The 24,561-nt window shown below is 36.4% G+C and overlaps 3 protein-coding genes across 3 annotated transcripts in view; 1 reads left to right on the forward strand and 2 right to left on the reverse strand.

The window, feature by feature from the left end:
* Window positions 1-1,921: 1,921 nt before the first annotated feature.
* Window positions 1,922-3,685, reverse strand: LOC134677450 (uncharacterized). Its single transcript, XM_063535924.1, has 3 exons — window positions 3,562-3,685; window positions 3,022-3,147; window positions 1,922-2,437 (listed from the first exon to the last, which is right to left on the reverse strand). Exons 1-3 carry the CDS (start codon window positions 3,673-3,675, stop codon window positions 1,982-1,984), a joined length of 696 nt encoding a protein of 231 aa, XP_063391994.1. The 5' UTR covers window positions 3,676-3,685; the 3' UTR covers window positions 1,922-1,981.
* A 17,426-nt stretch (window positions 3,686-21,111) lies between these two features.
* LOC134677383 (uncharacterized) overlaps window positions 21,112-24,561 on the forward strand; it is an 82,078-nt gene continuing 78,628 nt past the window's right edge. The window contains exons 1-2 of the mRNA XM_063535825.1: window positions 21,112-21,341; window positions 21,973-22,191. Coding sequence (XP_063391895.1) covers window positions 22,189-22,191 — 3 coding nt within the window. The 5' untranslated portion in view covers window positions 21,112-21,341; window positions 21,973-22,188. The remainder of the gene's footprint in view (window positions 21,342-21,972; window positions 22,192-24,561) is intronic.
* LOC134677479 (uncharacterized) overlaps window positions 23,401-24,561 on the reverse strand; it is a 48,923-nt gene continuing 47,762 nt past the window's right edge. Inside the window, exon 15 of the mRNA XM_063535961.1 lies at window positions 23,401-23,555. Coding sequence (XP_063392031.1) covers window positions 23,403-23,555 — 153 coding nt within the window. The 3' untranslated portion in view covers window positions 23,401-23,402. The remainder of the gene's footprint in view (window positions 23,556-24,561) is intronic.

Genomic DNA, 24,561 nt, shown 5'->3' on the forward strand with positions numbered 1-24,561 from the left:
GAGAGTGAACCTACTGTACAGTCGCCATCAGATATATCGGAGCGGCCAAGGTGCTCACAAATATCTGAACACGCCTCAATTGTCAAGGCGCTAGAGTGCGTGTTCATATTTTTGGGCACCTCGGCCGCTCCGATATGTCTGATGGCGACTGTACCTTATACTTTCTGCTAGTACTATTATTTATTCTGTACTACTACCAAGTTGGTAGATGCCTGTCTGAAGAAAAACCGGGCAAGTGCGAGTCGGACTCGCGCACGAAGGGTCCCGTACCACAATGCAAAAACAAAAAACAAAAAAGCAAAAAGAAACGGTCACCCATCCAAGTACTGACCACTCCCGACGTTGCCTAACTTTGGTCAAAAATCACGTTTGTTGTATGGGAGCCGCATTTAAATCTTTATTTTATTCTGTTTTTAGTATTTGTTGTTATAGCGGCAACAGAAATACATCATCTGTGAAAATTTCAACTGTCTAGCTATCACGGTTCGTGAGATACAGCCTGGTGACAGACGGACGGACGGACGGACAGCGAAGTCTTAGTAATAGGGTCCCGTTTTACCCTTTGGGTACGGAACCCTAAAAAGCAAGCGTAGGGCGAAAGTGTCTACCAAGTTTAGTCACAGAATGAATAACGTATAACCGTATAGAAAGGACACTTCCTACAAAACCGAAGTTTGACAGCGATTCAGGGTCGAATCATCATATCCCTTTCTAACTTATGGCACTATCCCTTTCGGCTATTTAGGGTTGTCAAAATTCAAGGCATTATCTTATCTGTGGACATACACGCAAAGGGACGTCAAGTTGTGTCAACCCTAATAATTGCTCGAAGCAATGCTGATCCGAACGGAGCCGAGTTTGCCCGAAGTCAGGAGTGTCTCCCCACTGGTTCAGTCAAAATCAAAAGCAGCGGATATTACTTGTGATGGAATTATCTACGAAAAATAAAACTCTGTGATAACTATTTTTAGTTTTAATTCAGGCACTAAAATTAAACAGATTTGTATATACAGACAAAGAATAATGAGACGTGATACATTAGTACTAGGTTTAACCTTATTTATAAGGCCCACTTGCACCATTCACTAACCCGGGGTTAACCGGTTAAACCTGGAGTTACCATGGTTACCAGTACAATTTGACACTGGGTTAACGGTTTAACCGCTTAACCCCGGGTTACTGGGATGGTGCACGTGGCGCTAAGTAGCTTAAATAGGGAATATTACGCGAAACAGCGTAGGGGGCGCCACTACCACAATCCATCACAATCTACCGGGAAACAAGGAAATCGAAATTTCGTTATCTAACCTCTCTATCACTCTTGCGTATTCGAGCGATAAAGAGGCAGATAACTAAATTTCGATTTTCGCGTTTCCCGGTAGGCCCTTGTGAACAAACCGCCTTGATGCATCAATGTCATATTTTATTGTCTGTTAAAACTTGTCAAAAGAACAGTTTAAGGCACAGTATGTATAAGTTACTCTATGGCTCACTAGTTAGCTTAGTGCTGCACTCTGGCGGCAGAACATTGCAGTGATACCCCCTATTAACCTTTTGGACGCCAATGACCGATATATCCGTACCGCAGCTTCAACGCCAAAGACTGATTAATCGGTCACAGACCACAAAGCAACATAGACCTACGTGCATATGCATAAAGTTCAATTTCAGTTTTGACACTTCGCTGACGTGGCGTCCGAGTGACAGCTTTTGTGTTTGACACGGCGTCGAAAAGGTTAAACACGAATACAAGATGTTTTTATACCGAAACGCATTTGTAAGTTGGGGCCCCCCCCACATCTAGCGTCTTTCGAGCGTCGGCGTCTACAACTCTATGGCCGCTGCTCGACGCAACGTCGACGCAACTGCGCAGCGACGTCATTTTCCATAGCGCTGACCAGACGCCGACAGACGCCGACGCTCGAAAGACGCTAGATGTGGGGGGGGGGGGGGGCTTAAAAACACATAATCACTGAAAGGGTTAGTCTTGAATCAAATTAAAACATTGCAAAGCAGCATAAGCCACCAAACTGTAACCATTCATGCACTCTACGATAATTTTATTCAAAATCTCACTACATCTTTTCAAAATACAAATTTTATTCTCATTTCTTATTACTTCCTTACAATTCGGATTCCATTTTTTCCTCCATAATTCTGTTAAAGAACTTCTTTTTGGTAAAGTATCTTGTGAATTCTGACTTTGGTTCGTATCTTTAACTTTCTTATATCTTTTTAAGAATTTTTCTAACATATGAAATATGTAGCATATGTTTTCTAATTCGACTATATTTGTGCATTCGTATAGATTTTCTTGTGTTAAATTTGTATGTAGATTTTCTAGTATAGCTGTTATTTTTCCTATGCTATATTTTAGTATGTGTTTTGATTTGTTGAGTAGGATCAAACGTTGGATCTTTTCGTCTTTGGTTAAAATCTGAAATAAATAAATAATTTTTAATATCAGAACTTCCTAAATACATAACATAAAATTTAAAATAACTTGTGTAGGTATACAACTTTTCGACGAAGTTTCGCCTTATATTAAACAGGATGATTTTGTCATGTCTGACGGGTATGGACTCTTACAAATGAATATGTAGGTCATACTGAAAAACTATTACTTAGCAACGAACCCAAAAAAGGCGACAAAAATCTGCTTTTATAAATTTTGCCGAATAAATAAATAAATAAATATTATAGGAATTTTACACAGATCGGCCAAGTCTACACTATAGTCACAACTAGGAGGCCGTTAAAATAAAAAAAACATTGTCTTTTAATTTCTGGCTTTTCTAGTGCCCTAACCTAGGTTGGTTTCTAAGAAGCTTCTGATCACGAATAGAAATGGGCATCAAAAATATTTCTTATAATTTTTTTTCCAAAATCGTAAAATCTAAATCGTTCTTAAATAAAAAGTTAGAGAAGGTCTCCTAAGACCATCTTCACGTAGCAGCACTGTATAATATTTAACTACCCTTAGTACCCTAATAAAAATCCATCCTGTATATCCTTACTTACCAAGTTGTCTGTGCATCCGTCCGTGTGTATGTCGCGAAGCGTGGCGTCGACCGTCTCGAGTAGTTCTTCCAAAAACGGAGGGTAGTTTTCCTCTTCGTGTAAATTGTCTATCAGTTTGCCTAACACCTACAAAAAACTGCAGGTATAAGTTTTTGGCAAAAATTTCATTTTTGGTACAAGCTTTTATCGCTGACTGTACTTTTCTTACGACAGGTAACTAATACTCATCGAGACAATTCTAAAATCCCCTAACACAATTAGGTTACGTTGTTTCATCACAGAGCGAGCCATTTTGAGGGTAGATTTTATTTTCTTTTATTTAAATACAAAAAGATACAAAGTATAAGCAATGCTTGTACTATGGGTACTAAGCGACAATTATACATACTTATATAGATAGATACATAGATAACATCCATAAGTCAGGGTCAAATATTCGTGATAAAGACAGAAATAAATGCCTTTATTGGGATTCGAACCTTGGACCTCCTGCTTCATAAGCAGGGTCACTACAAACTAGGCTCAAAAACCTTAAGGTACCTGTGAAATTTCTTTGACTATCTCGTCTGTCGGTATGGCTTGCATGATGTAGTTGAACAGACAGTAGGCAGACTGGTTCAACCAACCCCCTGACGGCTGAGATGCTGAAAACATAATAATATGTGACGTTCCACGGCAAAAGGTACCTTATGGCGGCTAGCGCTTACGTCGCATAGTGCCGCAATAATATTGGAGTGGCGTTAATAATAGCGTAAGCGCCCACCGTCATAAGGTACCTTTACCCGTGGGACGTCACATATTAGACTTTAGAAAAAAAACGGGACAAGTGCGAGTCGGAGTTGCGCACGAAGGGTTGATCATCATCATCATATCAACCTTTTATCGCCCACTGCTGACACACATTACATTAGCCTCTCTCCTATAGTCCGTTTTTTATAGCATTAGAAAGAACTTCGCAGAAGTAAGCGTGTGGTTCCAAATCCAGCACTTTTAGCGGTAATAATTTGAAGTAAATTATATGTATTGACCATGCTACATAGATAATTCAATCATTATTAACAATTAAACAGCCTGATAAAAACTGCACGCTTGCTTCTGTGGAGTTCTTTCTAATGCTAAAAAAACGAACTATGGTACCTACGCTACTTGTCCCGGACCTGAGCTAATCTCATCCAGAAGTGATCAGTAATTTTCCGGATGTCGTCCACCCAACGAGCCACGGACGCCCGGCGCTTCTTTCATCCGAAAGCGGCCTCCATTGCCCCGACCAATTCCATTTTTATTTTTATTATGTATGGGCTTACTCATGGCCACAGACTAGCCGAGGCGTAGACGTGGCCTACGATGTAGCGAGCTCGCCCAGAAGGTGCCTGTTCACTCTTATTTTATTTGCACGAAGGGTTGCGTACCATAATCAAAATATCACGTTTGTTGTATGGGAGCCCTTTTTAGATATTTATTTTATTCTGTTTTTAGTATTCGTTGTTAAAGCGCCAACAGAAATACATCATCTGTGAAAATTTCAACTGCCTAGCTATCACGTTTCACGAGATACAGCCTGGCGACAGACAGACGGACAGCGCAGTCAGTAATAGGGCCCCGTTTTTACCCTTTGGGTGCGGAACCCTAAAAATAATATTATCCATTTTCTTGTTCATCCTGACCCCCAAAATTTGAAATGAAATTTTTGAAATTTTTAACGCCTTGACCGCCAAATGTTTGAATACCCATGTATGGATCACACAACTACATATGTACGGTCAACTGCAATAATATGTTACTCTTCGAAGGCAGCAAAAATATGTGACACGCTCTTATGGCTCTACACATAAGATCGTGTCAGATATTTTTGCGGCCTTCGTTGTATAACATATTATTGCAGGTGACTGTACATGTACATGTATGGATACTTACAACTTCTCAGCGAACTCCTGTGCTGCGAATCGCTTCTGTACCCAGAATCAGTGGAATAACCATCGTATTTCTTGTCTTTCCTGTTCAAATACGTCTTAACTCTGTTCAATTCCTCAATAACTTTGAACGGTACTCTTTCTTGTACATTTTCATCACTTTCTGATTCATCTACATCCATTGCTATTTCAATATTTTCATTTATTCCGCGTTCCATATCATCGGTGTTATTATTTTCTGTCTTTTCTTTGTTAATGTCACTATTACATTGACCATCTTGTTTAAGATTTTGGTTTTTGTCACTGGTGTTTGTAAATTCATTGGTTACTGCATTTTGGCTACAAAAAGTGCTATCGTTTGTTTCTTTTACAGTATTTGTTACATACGTTTCAGTCATATTTCCATATTTGGTATTGTTTATGGTTTTATTGATACCGTGTATGTTTTTATCTGTATCCAATGCATTGGCAATATCGTTTTGAAATGTCGTTGTGTCACGGATATTTTCATTTTCTATATGTTTCACAATATTATTAGTTACATTAATGATGTCATCTTTAAATACTGCTCCAGTCTTGCGAGTAATTTCTGTATCATTATGATAGTTATACTGTAGTTGTGTGTTTCCAAGATCCTTTTCTACGTTAGTAAACTTTTCTAAGTTAGTAGCTGTCTGATTTTGATGAATTGTGTTTTCAATACTTTCTCTTTCTTTATCATGCATTGTATTTTCTGTCGGCACATTTTGACTATCATTAACATCTCTGTTTTGTTCGTTTACTTCCATTACATTATATTGTGCACCATTAGCGTTATTTCTTATATATTTATCAGATATGATGAAATATTCGTCCTGAGTTTGACTGACATGAGAGTAGTCTTGTGTAAAACCATACAGGGTATATAGTTGAGTTTCTTGAGAGTCCATTTTATCATTTTCAATATAGTTAGGGTGCTCAAAATTATTTTGTATTTCATTTGGTTTGTTATAGCAATTTGTGACAGTGTTATTTGGGTTTATTTGACTTTCGCAAAACGTCAGTTGACTAAACATTTGGTCACCGTCGGGCTGAAATAGTTTCAACGAATGAGTAATTGAGGTAAGAGAAACATTATGGAAGTACAGTCGCCATCGGATATATCGAAATGAGAAGGTGCTCCTGGATTGAATTGGGTGTCGTTGTATATATGTCGGCGGCCGATCGTAAGATCAGGCAGATCGTAATGTTCCTGTGTAATGTTTTGACGATTAGTCACATTAAACCAATATATAGGTAGGATAGGTTCGTTAGGTTGCTTCAGATGCCCGAAGGGTAAACTGCCCAGAAATAGGAGCCCCGCTACGCGGGGCTCCGTCGACTCAGGGAACGAGTCAAAGATTTTCACATTTCACGATATGCCTAGGAATTTCACGATATGCCTGATCTTACGATCGACCGCCGACATATATATAACAGTGTGGAAAAATCGAGTGCCACATGGATGGCAACTACCTTAAATATTGTAAATAGCACATTTTGTTTAAAGGAGACTTTCCTTTGTTTTTAAAAACATTTAAATAAAAAAACATTTCATTTGTGGCTTTCCTATTGTCTGTATCTTTAGGTATTTAAATAAAAGTAAACAAAATCTACCCTCAAATGGCTCCTTAAGCCAGTAGTTGAGGGTAGATTTTGTTTACTTTCATTTAAATACCTAAAGATAAATGGCTCCTTGAGCCAGTTGAGGGTAGATGAAAACATTACACGATCAAACAATGTAGGTTAAAATCAGATCGTTCAATGACAGATCCAGGCGCTTTTAACTACCCGAAAAATTACAAATTGTTTACGTTTATTTAAATACCTAAAGATACAGACTATAGTGCCCTTTACTGGATCGGTCTCGAAAAAGCTTTTGATCCTGCCGATTATCGCCTATCACTATGTCGATCCCCATACAAAAATATGAAAAAATTCCGATAATTTCACTGGAAATTTCTTAATTTTGCAAACTTTCCGACTAGGCCAAGCAATAAGAAGTTATAGAGGGAAATGCTAGGAACACAATTTTTGACTACGTAACTTTGTTTGGACTAGTTAGGAGGTGAACATATCAAAAGTCCCCGGCCGAAGCCCCGGTGCTGGGGGGTAGAGGGGGGAAAGAAGGTCTCATTTTTCGGTTTTTCACTTATATCTTGGAAATTTTGCGTCTTAGCGACATGACTACTAAAACAAACCAAAAGCTGATAAAATTTGTTACAAGTTTTTAACCGACTTCCAAATCCCAAAGAAGGAGGTTATCAATTCGGTTGTATGTTTTTTTTTATTTTTTTTTATTTTTTTTTTTTTATTTTTTTTATTTTTTATGTTTGTTACTCCATATCTCCGTCATTACTGGACCGATTTTAAAAATTATTTTTTTGATTGCATGTATATGCATACAGATTGGTCCCGTTTTTGTCAAAATCCAGTTCTGATGATGGTATCCATGAGGAATCGACGGAACTCCTCAATAATTAGAGTTAAGGGCGGCGCGCCAACAAACTGGTTACTCCAGTTTGGCGCATTTATTGTAAAAATGTATCATTGTAATTGTTTATATGAATAAATGAATTAATTAATTAAATCTTAAAGGCATATATATAGTGATTTTTGTGTTTTTATCAACAAATCAAGCATATACGAGGGTTGCACTGAAAATGTCGGGAATAGAGAAATCTGTCGCATCTAGACAGTCAATCTTTATTTTAATGCATACTTAAACTCAAACTGACCACGCATATAAATTTTCTTTTGAAAGTAATCATTCTGTAATGCACACGGCTCATAATCCCAAAGTCCTTTTTGTATGGCGATTTTGGGGCCTTAGTGGTTTTGTATGAAATTCGTGGAGTAGCCAACGGAATTGAAGTTTTTTTTAAATGTATATATATATAAAAGATTTTTTTACTGTTGTCATATGAATATTTAGGAATGTCGAAATCTGCCGATATGCAACTTTTTTGGCAGTCTTTTTAATTAACAGCACAAATGCGATTTTAATTTTTGACGTCGCTTTGGAATGACATGCTTCTTTAAGATCACCCATGGGATAAAATGAAAGTGACTTTCATATTTATTTTTAACTGCAAACGAGCGTACGATGAACTCTAGTTCATAAAAAAATAACAGAAGCCCATTGTAACTTTTATTTATTCGCTGAGGGTATATTGAAAACCGTTTAAAAATATGATCCGAAAAATCACTTGGCCAAAAATTCAAATAATGTTCGACATACAATTTTCAAATTGCCAGTAATTCTTAAATACAAATGACAACCAAATGGAATATACCTTAAAAGTTTTATAAAGAGTTACATTTTTATAAATTATATGCCTCTTTCTATTATGTTATTTCTAAGTGTCCCATTCCCGAATATTTCAGTGCGACCCTCGTACATTCAAAAACGTGACATTTGATGAAGTGGAACTGCTGATGAAGATCAGAACGGAACTCTTCAACGACGCATAGTTCACCTTTGGCGATTTGTCCTCTTCCTTATGTTTGTTAAGCAAGTTAAGTTTTTAAGCAACATTTTTGTGAAGCTTGAGTTCTGATGATGGGATCCATGAGAAATCGAGGGAACTCCTCAAATTTTAAAGGCATGCGTATAGAGGTTTTTGTATTTTCATCAGGAAATCAAGCTTTTTCATTAAAAACTGTCGCATTTGATGGAGTGGAACTGCTGATGATTATCAGAACGGAACTCTTCAACGACGCATAGTTCACGTTTGGCGATTTGTCCTCTTCGTTATGTTTGCTAAGCAAGTTTAGTTTTTAAGCCACATTTCTGTCAAGCTCGAGTTCTGATGATGGGATCCATAAGGAATCGAGGGAACTCCTCAAATCTTAAAGGCATACGTATAGAATTTTCTGTATTTTCATCATAAAATCAAGCATTTACATTAAAAACTGTCGCATTTGATGAAGTGGAACTGCTGATGATGATCAGAACAGAACTCTTCAACGACGCATAGTACACGTTTGGTGATTTCGAATTTCGATTTTGACTTGGACTGGGACCCGGACTCGTACCCGGATCGGAACCGGACCTGGACTTGGACTCGGACTTGGACCCGGACTCGGACCCGGACTCTGACCCGGACTCGGACCCGGACTCGGACCCGGACTCGGACCCGGACTCGGACCCGGACTCGGACCCGGACTCGGACCCAGACTCAGACCCGGACTCGGACTCAGAGACCTGGACCTTGACCCGGAAAATCACTATGATACCTAAACTAAATAAACCGCTATGATTACCTACCATAAAATGTAGGTATATAGTATGATGATGCGAAACCCCTCCCGCTCATACCCCCGTACACCGCACGGCATGCGCCGTTAAGTAGGTTATAGACCAGCGGTGGAACAAAAATGGGTTTTGATAACATTAAAGTTTTTTCTTTTTTGATATGTTATTGTAAGCATGTTAAATAACATTCATGTAAAAAGTTAGAAAATTTTAGGTGGAGCGTTCGGCCATATTTAAATTTTCAATTTTTGCTAAATAACTATGTAAATATAAAATTAAAGTTACAAAAAACTTTAACATATTCAATAACACTTTAATTTATTCACAATATTCGGTTTTTAGAAATCTGGAATAGCTGCTTTCTGGTGAACGTAAAAACAGGAATTATTATGTAAATACAGAATTAGAGTAGCTGATATTGCAAAATTACGATATTATCTATCAACTTAGTATACATGTAAAAAGTTAGAAATGTAGACAATGTGCTTGTCTAGATATTGATTTCTCGTTAAGCAGTATAGCCAATATTGAATTAAAGTTTGTAGAGTTAATATTACACGGTCATAATAAAGATCTTACTTCTCCCACAAAAGATTAGAAATATAAAATCACGGCGACACTAAATACTGATACGTAAGTATGCATTCCGAGCTTATATTAAGTTACATTTCAAACGCGCGGCGTTTGCGCGCGCCGCGCTGTGCGCCGTGGCAGGAGGCAGCGATCGACGGTCGCGGGCTAGCGGTTAGCGCGGTGCCCTTAAAAATACGCAAAGCGTTTATAAAATTATTATCAATGGTAATTAGTTATTTTACACAGTACACTAATGGAAACTTACCTTCCCTTATTTATTTCTATATGTACTAGGGATTGCCCGCGGTTTCGTTTACGTAGAATTCGTTATCGTGTTAAGTATAGAAATAATAGATACATTTGAAAATTATTTTAGGTGCATTGTCATACAGATAACTACCCTTGTTAAAGTATTCTTCAAATTCAATACACAGGTGTCATTTCAATATAATTTTGCGTAATTTGGCGCTTTTAGGTTATAAATGACTAGCGACATACATTTTATAAGAGCGATCATCTCCGATAATATTTACTTTATCATAAAATCAATTTCAAACTAACGTTATTCAATATTTATCATTTTAAAGTCAATATTACCAACCAACTGATCCAATTTACCTACGGTAACAACTCAAAATTTGCATCAAATTAAATGCCACTTTTCTTATCCGTTTCGAACAATCAAGAGGGCCTTTACGAGCTGATGTGGTGAAAATTTTATTTAACCTTCGTCCCTTGAAACCTTCACTACGCTCAAGGTTCAACTTTACGAACCACTCGCTCCGCTCGTGGTTCAATTTTAGAATGTTTGAATTTGTGAATGTGCTTCCTGCCTCGCACAGCCAAACTGTGGAATGAACTGTCCGATACGACCTTCAAACCTTCAAAGACCCCCATCTTAAAGGTCGGCAACGTGCTTGCAACCCTTCTGGTGTTGCGGGTGTCCATGGGCGGCGGTAATCGCTAACCACCAGGTGATCCGTCTGCTCGTTTGCCTCCTATTTAATAAAAAAAATTGTTTCGCTTGTTTGGGTATCAATATTAGCACGAGCGGTTAATCAACAACTTTTCCCCTTGTAAAACAAATAAATAAGGTAGGTGAGGTGCAGGCATATGAGGCCCGGCGGGTAACAAGGCCCAGCATTCAAAAATAGCAGTTGCTCCCTATTATTCCCAATTATTCTGAATTTGTACTTGTTGCTAAGAAGGCCCACTGTCAGTGCAGGTAAAAAGGTCTAGTCCCGGGCCTTATTGAACGTATGAGATGAAATATTAGATTAAAATATTTTAAGATAATTTTCAATATTTTTAATCTCTTATTAATAAGGTCGATTTGAAGAAACTTCTATGAAATTATGACTTATAAATAACACTTGCACTGTGTGGGCTGTCAAAATTGCTGCAGACTTTTCTTGGTCTAACTCTAATATTTTTTCACTTGCTTTATTGACCTAAAGACGTTTTAAAGAATCAAAAAGTCTAATAACATTGAGGCACTTATACTTTTTAAAGGCAGTAACTAATTACAAGTGACTTTTTTTGTTAATACATAGGTCGGTGGAATTTCCATGTTTGGCGGTCCTCCGCCTTCTCTTTGACAGCCCGATACGACACGACGTTGATCTTTTCCTTTATTTGATCCATGTACGCTCTCCTTGGTCTTCCCCTCTTCCTGTTTGCTTCAACTTTCCCTTCTATGATATTTTTGATAAATTCGTCGTGTCGTATCAGGTGCCCAAGCATCCTTCCTCTTCTATTGTCTATAGTTCTTAACAAACTCCCCCTCTCTCCTACTACATAGGCCACACTGAATGTTTTGCACTATTGGCCACTGGTAAACATTTAAATTATGAATTGTATATTTCAAAAAAAATACAGGATTTTGATTATGGAATGTGACAAATGTTGGCGACAAATCGATCGTCTTTTGTTTTTAATGGCTTGTCAAAGTAAGTCAGTGCGTTGAACGTGGCTTTAACCCTTATCTTGGCATCGTAACACCCGTGATACATGGAACTTAAAAAAATCTAACAGGTTCACTTTATTACCTAACACAATAATTCTGCCATCAATATGTCGAGCTACCCTCCTTACTTATAGAAAAAAATAATTGACACGAGTGTCATTGTAAATTAATTAGTAATAATCAACATGGCGCCGCGGAAACAATAGATTTCGGTTCGTATTGGAAGTTTTGCATTTATTTCTTATGTTAGTATATATTTTTCCATAATCTACATTTTGATATCTTTACTGTCTCTTAGTGCATACATATTTACAATGCCTTCGAATTTAAAAACATTTAATACACAGAACCTTACATGAAACTGTTATGTATTATATTTGATACACTGCCAAGAACTCAGAAATGTACATATCGAAAGGATTGTATTACATTTAATACATTGCCAAGTTATCGTCAAAATATTTTTACATGATTTTTTTTATTTTTTTATTTTTGTGGGTTTACAAAACATGCTTCAATTATTTAATATTAGTTGTCGTATTATTTAGTTATTAAACTTTGATTTTTTTAAGTACTAGATGTTATTTAAATATATATTCGTACGCTGTAGCATTATTGCTACGCCGTAGCCCGTAGCACGGAAAAATATGTGTATGGCAAAAAATGGCCCCAAAGTAAAAAAAAAATATATTTTGTTTACTTTTAATTATTTGTTTACTTTTCATATTTTACTCAACTTTTTGCTGACGACTTTTTTGAAACTTTACGGGATCTAATTTTCCGCCCATGTGATCAGGTATTCGTAGATATAATTTATTTTTACAGGTTTAATAGTCATCTGATGGTTTAGATTGCGTTTAATTAGCAGTAAATGCAAATTTCTGTTGCATTATATGTTTTATTTTTATTGAAATCTTCATTTTTCTTCTAAAAAGAAAAATGAAGATTTCAATAAAAAGTAGTTCTGTTAAAAAGTAGGTAACTATTTTGTCGAGTTATTGGCATTGTATCAAATATGATACATATGATTTTCCGAAACTGGAAAATCCTGGATTTTTCCTCTTATTTTTTAATAGTCTAGTATGCTCAATAGGTGACAAAAAACTAAAAAAATGTTTCTATTTAAGATATTTCGAGCCTTGCCAAGATAAGGGTTAACGCGAAAATATTTTTAGAGCTATGATTTTGTTATGATTTTAAAAGTTCGCTTACTCCGCAAGAGTGTAGTGCTTGCCTTCAAAATGCTTTTGGGATTGAAGCACCACATCTGAGCATCGTGAGGCGTTGGTATGGTGAATTCAGTAGAGACATTATTATTCTAGGTAATGATTTTCGTGATGGTCGACCGTCCACGGCGATCATTCAAGGAAACGTGGCTACTGTGAGACGACTCATTGAAGAAAACCCACGAATCACCTATGACGAAATTTGAGGACAATTAGGGATAGGTTCAGACAAATACAAAAGATTTTACAAGAATATTTAAAAGTCAGGAAGCCTTGTTGTCTTTGGATTCCTCACGAATTAACTTCAGTCCAAAAACAGGTACTTTTTGACTGGTGCCGAGAAATGCTGCGTAAGTATATGCAAGGAAGTTCAAATGCTGTATATAACATCGTTACAGGAGATGAAACCTGGATTTACTGCTACGATCCGGAAACAAGGCATTAGTCCAGTCAATGGGTCTTTCGAAGGTGACAGGAGGCCCATACAAGTTCAACAAGCCAAAAGCGTTGCCAAACATTTTGATCGTCTGTTTTTTTTAAACGCGACATTTTTGTACCGTACTTTTAAATAATAAAAGAACGTTAAATACTGAGCAGTACACTACCATTTGTGTGCTCGCTGTCATTGAAAAAGACCGCGAGAGACGACCGAGAAGCCGCATCCTCCTGCGTCATAATAATGCGTCCACCGATACCGCAATAAAGGCAAAAACATTTTTTAATTACGAAAACGTGGAAAATGTCTCTTATACGGATTATAATCCAGACATTGCACCCTGTGACTTCTATCTATTTCCCAAAATTAAGGATTTAATTTGGGGTTTGACATTTAAGACCCCGGATAAGGCAGTTACTACGTTTCATCACCACGTCGAAAAATTGCAGTCAAGTGATTGGGCCTCATGCTTCCAAAAATGGTCCGAGCGAGTGAATATATGTGCATAGAATGTAAAGGGAAACATTTTGAGAAGCAATAAATGTATTATTATGGTTATAAATGGTTTTATTCAAAAGTTACGCAAAACTTTCAGTATGCGTAAAACCTCTTCGTTAGTTTTCTTTTCTTTTACGATAGAATTGCGAAAAATCGATATTTTGCAACAAGTGACGAATTTTAAAACACGGTCAAAGGGAGTGTTTTAACGTGCTTATTATAGCACCGGTGTCGTAATGTAGCACCAGATGTACTGTAAAAATTATGTTAAAAGATAATACTTACTGTTACGAATAAATATTTATACTGTAAAAAAATATCCCACCAAACACATTTTCATGTAAATTTTGTTGCTAAGACGAAACCATAAGACTAGCACTGTCAAAAAGTTGTCAGATCTCTTGTCGAGCCAAGCTTCAAACTCTACAAGCCCTAACTTCACTAACTCTACACCTTAGTCAAAATATGTGGCTTGACTGTTTCGCTACCGCCACATGGGCATAAGGTGAAAAATTTATTAAATTCATTATTTTTAGGGTTCCGCACCTCAAAAGGAAAAATACTGAACCCTTATAGGATCACTCGTGTGTCTGGCTGTCCGTCTGTCACAGCCTATTTGCTCCGCAACTACTGCACCAATAAGTTGAAATTTGGTATACACATGTAAGTCTATAGCCCAAGGACATACATGTAAAGTAAATAATAGAAATTCAAAAAAAAATATATATATATCAAATGAAGGGGCTCATTATAAGAATGTCAGATATATTTATTCATAATTTTAAAATAAATAGTTTAGAAGTTATTTAAGAAAATACGCAAAAAATTACCATTCCGTCCCCCCCCCCCTTATCTCCGAATCTACTGGGTCTAAAATTATGAAAAAAATACACATATTAGCTCTTTTCCTATAGATGACAGGAAACCCTATTAGAAATGTGCAGTCAAGCGTGAGTCGGACTTAAGTACCTAGTTTTCCGATCCCTACGGGTTTTTTAAAGACATTTTACTCACTTTTCTCTAAAAAAAATATATTGTTAAAAATTGTGTAATGTACAGAACCCTTGGAACGCGAGTGCGACTCGCATTTGGGCGATTTTTGTATTATACTTACATACAATAGTTCTTGTAGAAACGAAACGGCCAAGCCACTCACTTTTGGTGTAAAGCTAGTAAAGTTAGAGGGCTTGTAGAGTTAGAAGCTTAGCAAGAGATCTGATTACTTTTTGACAGTGCGAGCCTTATGGTTTCGTTTGGGCAACATTTTACATCAAAATGTTTTTGATGGGATTTCACTTCTTTTTGTAAGTTGTTTATGACAATCTTCCATCCCCTTATTTAAAGGGTTGGGGGTGATTTAATATTAAAAATGAAATAAGTATCTGGGGGAATCTGTTACACAATGTACTTCTTACTGATTCCCCATATAAACCCTTCACCCCGTAAGGGTAAACTTTGGGGTTGAAATCTGCCTTCACCCCGTAAGGGTAAACTTTGAGGTTGAAATCTATTCTATATCCTTCCCCATAACAATACCTATCTACATACCAAATTTCAACTAAATCGGTTCAGTGATTATTGATTTCCCATACAAAATTAAACCCCATCTTCATCCCCTTAGGGATAAATTTTTTTTGAATTTATTTATTGTTTGTGTACTAAAACTATCTTACATACCAAATTTCAGCTTCTTAGAGGACTTCAGGAAGTACCCGGTATTGATGATCATCAAGTGAGTGAGTCAGTGACGAAATCGAAGTTTTTAGATATGAATAAAATCTAAAGTATAAGAGCTATGCAATTGATATGCTTAATAAGTCCGAGAACTTTGTTTATCTGGTATAATCCAACCCCAAGTTATGAGGGTTCCAAAAAACGACAAAGCGCTTCGAGAAAAGGTAGATAGTGCCCTTGCGCTTTTCTCGTCTTGGCGGGGGCACTGCCGTGCCCCCAGATGTTAAAGGATGAGACTACTGTAACTAATAAAGATTTATGTTTAGTTACCTACTATTTTCGCGTAAAATAGACAATTTTTATATCTTTAGTTATTAAGACCCAAAATAATTATTTTCACTTATTATAAATAAATCCTCCTGTTATGAAGTATCAAATATTGTTATTTGTATATGTATAACTCTTAAGTTAAAAACAATAAAATCTGTTATTACCTACTGTCAAAATGATTATTTTTTGCGGGATTAAGTAATACTCTGGTAGTGTTCAATAAGGCCCATAATAGGACTTTTATAAAAGGTATATTTTCCAAGAGTATCGTAATATTTTTATAACTATTTTGGTATAATGAAGAAACTTAAATAAATGAGAAACCTATTTGAGTGAGTTTTTCATACTTCATGTCCTGTTTATTAAAAAAAAACCATTTTAATTTAAGGTGAGGCATACGTATTCCGTGTGGGCCGTATAGGCATATACGGCCCACACGGAATATATAATAAGGTAAGTGAGGCCACTTACCTTATTGTATATTCAGGATGTATACCGTGTAATATTGAGCAGTTGGTTTATAATATACATATTATGATATTGACGTTGAATAGGACAGGACATGACAATAGGAACCAGAAATAGGTATAGTTGGTCAAACCAATTTGTCAGTAAATAAAAACAAAAAACTATATTCATCCTTTTCTTTTGGGTGCTAGTACTAGTGTAAGTCAAAGATAGTATGATGATTCTCCCTGTCTATGTTTGAAATGAGACAGTCCTTTGACAAACTATGTATAGTTTTATCATTTATCAAACATTATGCAGATACCACAGACTAATAGCCCCTACAATCACATTTGGCAACAAACGCATAGCTCACTACCCCGTACCTCGCTGTAATAGTGCATGGTCTAAAAGGCATTTTTCATTTTTGGCACCATACTTATATAACAAAGCACACAAAACCCTTAATATAAACAACATTAGTAATTTTCAATTAAAAAACAAAATTAAGATTTGGTTAAAATCATTAAGTTATACTGAAGCAGAAGAGCTATTACGATGCGTGTTCTAGTACATACATTCTAAAATAACCAGACACACACGCACGTAAACACACAGAAACACACACATATTCTAAAAATCAGACACAGAATACTCACACACGCGCGCGTACACACACATCACAGTTTCATCTTTCTTTAAAATTAATTTTAATATTGTTAATATGTCATATAAAATGTCTAACATTGTAACATTACCTACGCTTGTAATTGGGAAGGAACTGGCTCTTGAGACACAGGGAAACCTACTTTGAGAGCCAGGAACCAATGTTATGTAACAACTCAAAGTTGCAATAAAGATTATTTTATTTTATTTTATTTTATTTTATAGTAAAAAATAGTTGTGAATATCTTGTACATTTTTATTACAATATTAGTCAAGATAATGAAATATAGCTGGTCAAGCAAATCTTGTCACTAAAAAAAGGCGCGAAATTCAAATTTTCTATGGAACGATATCCCTTCGCGCCTACATTTTTAAATTTGCCGCCTCTTTCTACTGACAAGATCCGATTGACCAGCTGTAGGTATTTTTACTTAATAAGATATTTTAATTTCACGTAATGTCCGCATATAATTTATATATGTGCACGGTAAACAAACAAATGAATGATAAGAAAAGACAGACAGTGTTACTGAGCGGGAGGTGGGGCGAGGGGCGAGGTATAGGTAGGCTATGATAGGCTCTCGAGCGCCGCGCCGGTGACGGACGGACCAGCGCGGCGTATCTATGAATTTCGCGCCTTTTTAACTAGATTTTACTATTACAATGCAAGCTACACACAGAAATTTCTTACTTTCCATATATACGCTGCATATATTATTTTATAGTAATAGACTTATTTTTACAGACTCTAATTCAATATTAGGTCTTATAGGACAAAAAACGCATATTAATTCTAAAGCATATATCTTATTCTTCTAGCTTTTTAGCTTGCCTATTAACTTATAAATTTAGATATGTTGTTGTGGATTTATTAAACTTTAATTCAATATCGACAAAATAATAAGCTAATTGTAGTTTGACAAAGAAGCACGTTAAAAAAATTTCTAATAATTTTACATTATAAAGCGTCATACATATTATAAACAATGGAACTTAAACATTGCACTTTATATCAATATTAAAAAATCATTACTAAAAATATATAAATACCTAATTTATATCTAACGCTCGTTCTAACTTTTCATCATATATAGCATATATGCTTAAAAATATGTCCTATATCAGATAAGTATCACTTTTTCAACTTTAGAATTATCAAAACTTTTCGTGCAAAAATCCGGTCCCACTATTGAGCTATTAGGTTAGGTTTGAACTGCGATCCTCACAGACCAAACAAAAGTGGGTTAGGTTTGGTTAGCACTGCGGGCTTTACAGAAACGAAATGCTACTAGAAAAGTGGGTTTGATTAGGTTCGAACTACGATCCTCACAGAACCGAACTGCAATCAGAGAAGTGGGTTAGGTTAGGCTAGAACTACGACCCTTACGGAAACGAAATGCTACTAGAAAGTACTGGTTTTACCTCCTTTTCTACATAGTGCACCATCTACCATAATTTTTCACCGGGCCCCATAGAAGTCGGTTTTTTTTTCTTAAAAATTATATTCAGTCAAGTTATTCGATATCTTGAATAGTTTTTGAGATATCCGCTCTTGAAAGTTTATTTAGGGCTTTCAATTTTATCTTGATATCTACATTAGTGACGCTGCTAGACTGCTGCGTATAAATTGGGGGTGCTGAATTCAGTTTTGGTATCACATTGACACCATTCCTAAGAAAAAACATATAAACTTTAAACAAATACCTTTTTTTTTAATTCCTCTTCACGCTTAAACCGCTCAACCGATTTAATTGAAATTTGGTATACAGATATTTCGAGTCCCAAGACAGGACATAAGATACTTTTTATCTCAATAATCATCCTTTAAAGTTGTGAAATGGAGTATGGGGGGAATTCAACTTCGTCGACGAAACTGAATTCCTGAGGTTAATACTGCTCAAGGTAAGGTTTGAAGTCATGTTTGGTATCACTTTCATCTAAATCACAGATGTATTCCGTGGTAAATTTCATCTAAACCGGTTCAGCGGTTATTGACTCCCCATACAAACTTCCACCCCACTTTTCACACCCTCAAAAGATGCTTTTGGTTATTAAAACTATCCTATGTTCTGTGTCGAGACTGAAACTATTTCTATACCAAATTTCAATGAAATTGGTTCAGCAGTTTAAGCGTGAAGAGGGATTTAAAAAAAAATATTTTTTTAAATTTTGGTTTTACTTCGGAATAGTGTCAATGTGATCCGGACGGCCCGAGTACGCTCTCCAAACCGCTCGATCTTCACCCATACGGACCACGTGCCCGAGCCATCGGAGTCTTGAGGCTTTCGTTTCTCCTACTATATTGGGCTCGGCCACTAGATCTTCGATTTCCTGGTTCCTGCGTATCCTCCACGAGCCATCTTCTCCGCGAGTGGGTCCCAGTATCTTCCGGTAGATCCTCCGTTCAGCCACCAGCAGCCGGTTGGGCGTCCTAGGTATCGCTGGTGCGATGAGGTCGTGAAAGATCTGAACGAGCTCGGTGCCGTCGATTGGACAGAAACGGCGCTAGACAGAGAAGCATGGCGTTCCTTAGTGTCAGAGGCCAAGATCCACCTCGGGTCGCTGCGCCACGGCAGTAAGTAAGTAAGTGTCAATGTGATACCATAAATGAATTCAGCACCCCCGATTTATACGAAAATGATACCAAACATGGCCTAACAGCTTCACTGACGTAGATATCAAGATAAAATTAAAATCCCTAAATAAACTTTCAAGAGCGGGTATCTCAAAAACTATTCATGATATCGAAAAACTTGACTGGATAAAACTTGTAACTAATTTTATCAGCTTTCGGTTTGTCTTAGTAGTCATGTCGCTAAGACGCAAAGTTTCCAAGATATCAATGAAAAACCGAAAAATTCGACCTTCTTACCCCCCTCTACTCCCCAGCAGCGGGGCTACAGCCGGGGACTTTTGATATGTTCACCTCCTAACTAGTCCAAACAAAGTTACGGAGTCAAAAATTGTGTTCCTAGCATTTCCCTCTAGAACGTTTTTTGAGCATTCATTTCCTGACCTAGACATCAGTAGAAACAAGTTAAGAACTGAGTAAGTAAGTAGAATAATAACATTAATATTTTTCTACCCACAGAAATAAAATAATTAGGTAACATACCTGTGCCTGAACTGTAGACACTTCTTTCAGCAACCTTATCGTATCTCCTAAAGAATTATCTCTTTGCGGATAGCAATCATTGTTGAAAACAGAATCATTTAGAATCGTTTGACTACCCTGGCTATCATTTCCTACTACTGAACAGTCTACCCGATTTTCATTTGCAATATAAATTTCAGTGCAATGCATTTGTGTGTCATGTTGTTTTTCGTTCCAAATATCATCGTCATCAAAATTGAAATCTTCGCTACACACTGTTTCGTTTGGGTCAGTTTCCATATCCCGTATTTTGTTTTGAAGTTGTATTAAATACTCTTCGTTTGATAAATTCGCCGGTTTGGTTTTTATCACCGAAATAGCGACGGCGAGGCGATATTTTTGTGAAATATGGTGCACTAAAAATCATAATTATACACGTTTATAAATTTGCCTAAATTTGAAACTACTATTCCACTTTGAAAATAAAAGAAAAACTTACCATATTTATCAAAATCCATGTTTAGTTTGTTGTCCACGTCACTGTTTTGTTGTTATAGTTATAAATCAAAAACATAATGCTAATATCGGTAAAGTAATTAGGAATTTGATTAAATAATAAATAATCCCATTATTGCCGCGTCAGATAAAAACTTCAATAAAGTTCAAAGTTCAACACGCTTCGCTTCGCGCCAGAAGTTTTTTTTTTATTTCATGCACTAGACTCAGACATTGGAAGCAAACGAAACAGCCATGGTAAAAGGTGTTTTATTAAGTAACCACGATAGACTATCTATACTACATTTAATAGCGTGGCGCGCTCATTCTTTCTTCCGTGGACATATCTTCATCGTACTGCCAAAATAATTAAATTAGAACGCTAATTTATCACGCAAAATATTATTTCTTATCTTTAATGTATTTAACCTTTTTACATGTATAGCTAGCCAGAAAATATTGACAACACGTCAAATTCAATCAAACTATTTTTGAATTATTTACATCTGCCATGCTAATTTGTAGCAGGAATTTTTAACTTATAATTATGTATTTAATTGCCTTATTACCCCATAAACACATTTTAAATGGCACTTTACACCATTCTTTTTGGAGTGAGCATATTTTTAATAGCTTTGGTGTCAGCTATAATCAAGAAAATGTTCTTTCATTGGAAAGAGGAGCACAAAATCGAAACAATGATGGTGCCAAATTATATGGAACATCCCAGTTAGTATTTTTATACACAGTTGTCAATCACATTCATATAATTGGGGAATATTTCCTTTGTATAAACTGCTGTTAGTCCCCAGTTCCCCACCTGACGGTAGGTAGTTATAGGTACTACATTTGTTACATGTTTTTTTAGTATTTGTACGGGTCAAATATTGCACGTTATTAAATTTGACCCACTTCCCGACTTCCAATGAAGCTGAAAATTTGCATATACCTATATAAGTAAGTCGAATGACAATGCAATATTATGGTGCTATCGAGCTGATCTGATGATGGAAACAGAAGGTAGCCATAGGAACTCTGTGATAAAACAACGAAACCTAAAATTTTTAGAATAGGATTGGCCGGTGGAAGTTTTTAGCAGATGGCGCCATCATAGCTTGCCCCGTTAATCCCTAGAATTATGTCAAATTTTTGTTTTTTTAATACCCTGGATGCCAGCCCTTTAAGCCAAATCTCATAGAAAAAGCGGGAAGCTATGATGGCGCCATCTATGCAAACTTTTGACAGTTGCCAACCCCATTGTCTCGATGAGTATAGTTGCCTGTGAAAAGAAAAGTACAGTCACCGATGAAAGCTTGTACCGAAAATGAAATTTTTGCCAAATCTTATTTGCTTTTTACAGCGGTCAGTGTTATAATAATATGCGACAAGTGCGTGTTCCGCCGTCGTACGTTTGCCGATAATCTCTCAGTCTTCGATATCATCACCAAGAGCGACATGAGCCTGACTAAGGATGACGATCCTGATGCACCGCCGTCGCAAGCTTCAGACACACCTGAGACTCGGCCGTTAGAAACTATAGAACCAGTGGCGGAAAAGTCTAATCAACCTTAAGATCATGGTACCTACCTTAAATAATTTAAATATATAAACGTCAGTTAACGTCCTCTGAAAGGCGTATCCAGACTAGTAATTTTTTCGCCAATCTGATTAAATTGCCCGATCGAATCAGGACGTGCGGATCAAGTGCGGACGCAAACGCCGATTAGGCTCGCCAATAATGACCGGTATTACCCATAAAATGAGGTGCGGACGCAAGAATACCAATTTGTCACGCCCAGTATTTTCACCAGTATTTATTCAATGAGGGCTCTAATATCACCATAAATCTAAAATTGGAGATTGACGCCAAATTCATTTCCGATCATATCGACCGATTTGATCAGTCCCGCCTGGATACCGCTTAAGATCATGGTACATTAAATATATTAAAATGTCAGCCAACGTCCGCTTCAGTGTAAGTCGTTGTGGAGCGAAACATGTGCAAATTTCGACTTCAGAAACGTGAGAGACTATTTCAATATATTTGATATAATTCTAGACGAAGTTTTGTTATTAAGGTAGGTACCTAAATATGTTTTTACGTGTAATTTTTTTAGGTATAGGTATCTCTTTGTCTCTCTATCGCTCATGCAAGCGAAATAGAGAAGCAAACAAAGGGTCTGCCGCGGAAATAGATATTTCTTTATCTGCATCTCTGTCGTTGGAATATACATATGCATTATGCAAGAGTGATAAAGAGGTAGATAACGAAATTTCGATGTCTAATGAAAAATATTGAATATGTTTGCAGCAGATCAGACACTTAGAGCTGCGTCTGCGGTTCGCATCTAAGCCCCACAAAGTTAAAATCTATATTCATAGAGATCTAAAAAAGTTGTAATGATTTTATTCGTCTGCAATTTCTTTGACTCCAATGTTCGCGGACGGAGTTTTCAAAATTATCTGCACATGCTCTGATTTTGTTTAACTTAATTCATTTTAAAGTTATAGTTAAACCTAGTTTAGGTACCTAATAATATCATCATCGTTTCTGAACATAATTTTATTTTGAATGACCCCTTCTTCTGCTGCTGACTGTACATAAGTAATTATATCGATAGGCAATCAAATAAAATAAAATTAAACAATTTTATTAATGTTGTTTATTATCTTCAGTTACAATTAACAAAAGACTCCCTTTAAAGAACCTATTTTTTCAATACATCGCCTAAAAAGTATTTAGTTGACTTTTCCATAATTATTTTGCAGTAAGTTGTGTTACTTAGTCCCCTATTCCTCGTCCCAATCGCTCTTAGGCTCATTAACATTTGGGTCTACAACCATACATTTAGCTCCATACACACTGTTTATTTTAATGATATCCGACTCCGATAACAGGTTTTTATGTTGGCCCAATGACCTCATGATGCTGCCGTCTGGGTCCTGAAAAAAAAAGTTTGAATGTCTATGAAAAAGAAAAATTGGAGTTGCCAGCGCTGTAATTCAAAAAGCACTAGAATATCGTAAAGCTTAAGGCCCACTTGCATCATTCCACTAACCCGGAGTTAACCAGTTAAACTTGGAGTTACCATGGTTACCAGTACAATTTGACACTTAGTTAACGATTTACCCGCATAACTCCGGGTTAGTGGGATGATGCAAGTGGGGTCGATCTGCATCACCGATAGATTGAGGATAGGATAGATCTATCTACATTAAACATAAATAAGGCTTCTACAAACTTTGGAACTAATAAATAAATATTATAGGACAATTTTACACAGATCGACCTAGTGCTACAGTAAGCTCAATATGTATACACCGTGTTTTTTTTGATTTCCGTTAATTTCAAGGGTGCATTCCTGAACTTACATCAAGTAACTTTCTCAAAGACAGCGATATTTTAATTAACTCCATTTCGGAGATAATCAATAATTTTTTTTTTCCTATAAGGCCTCTACAAGCGTGTACACTTGCCTTAAGGCCGGTTTACATATTGATTAGTGTTTAGAATGAGTTCATATATTTGCTACTAAACTTACCCAGCAAAAATTTTAAGTATTTTTTCCTAAGAATCCTAGGCTCGAAGAAGATTTTACCAATTTAAGTAAAAATTACGTCCTAAGTCACCAATAATTTTACGTATTGTACACTTTTACTTTCAAGTCAAAATATAGGGACAATAAAACGTAAATTTCACTTCATAAATACACCATGAAGTCAGGGACTTATGAGTCGAAAATAAGGTGAAATATCAGGTAAAATTAACCTTGAACCCTGACCAATAGGTCAAATCTACTAATAAGGCATTTTAGGTGTATTTGCGACGTAATTATTTCTTATACGGGGACTATAAAGTCACGGACTTAATGGTTGAAAATAAGTCGAATTATTAGGTTAAATTAACTTCGAACCCTGACCAATAGGCCATATGTACTAATAAGGCATT

The sequence above is a fragment of the Cydia fagiglandana genome, chromosome 26, assembly GCF_963556715.1.
Source record: "Cydia fagiglandana chromosome 26, ilCydFagi1.1, whole genome shotgun sequence".
Taxonomy (NCBI): Eukaryota; Metazoa; Arthropoda; class Insecta; order Lepidoptera; family Tortricidae; genus Cydia; species Cydia fagiglandana.

Bases quoted from the DNA above. Each gene is read 5' to 3' on its own strand.
- LOC134677450 (XM_063535924.1), bottom strand. From the start codon at position 3,675: ATGTTTTCAGCATCTCAGCCGTCAGGGGGTTGGTTGAACCAGTCTGCC. The intron at 3,148-3,561 runs GTACCTTAAGGT...AGTTTTTTGTAG, and splicing joins TAGTCAAAGAAATTTCACAG to GTGTTAGGCAAACTGATAGA. The intron at 2,438-3,021 runs GTAAGTAAGGAT...TATTTATTTCAG, and splicing joins ACGGATGCACAGACAACTTG to ATTTTAACCAAAGACGAAAA.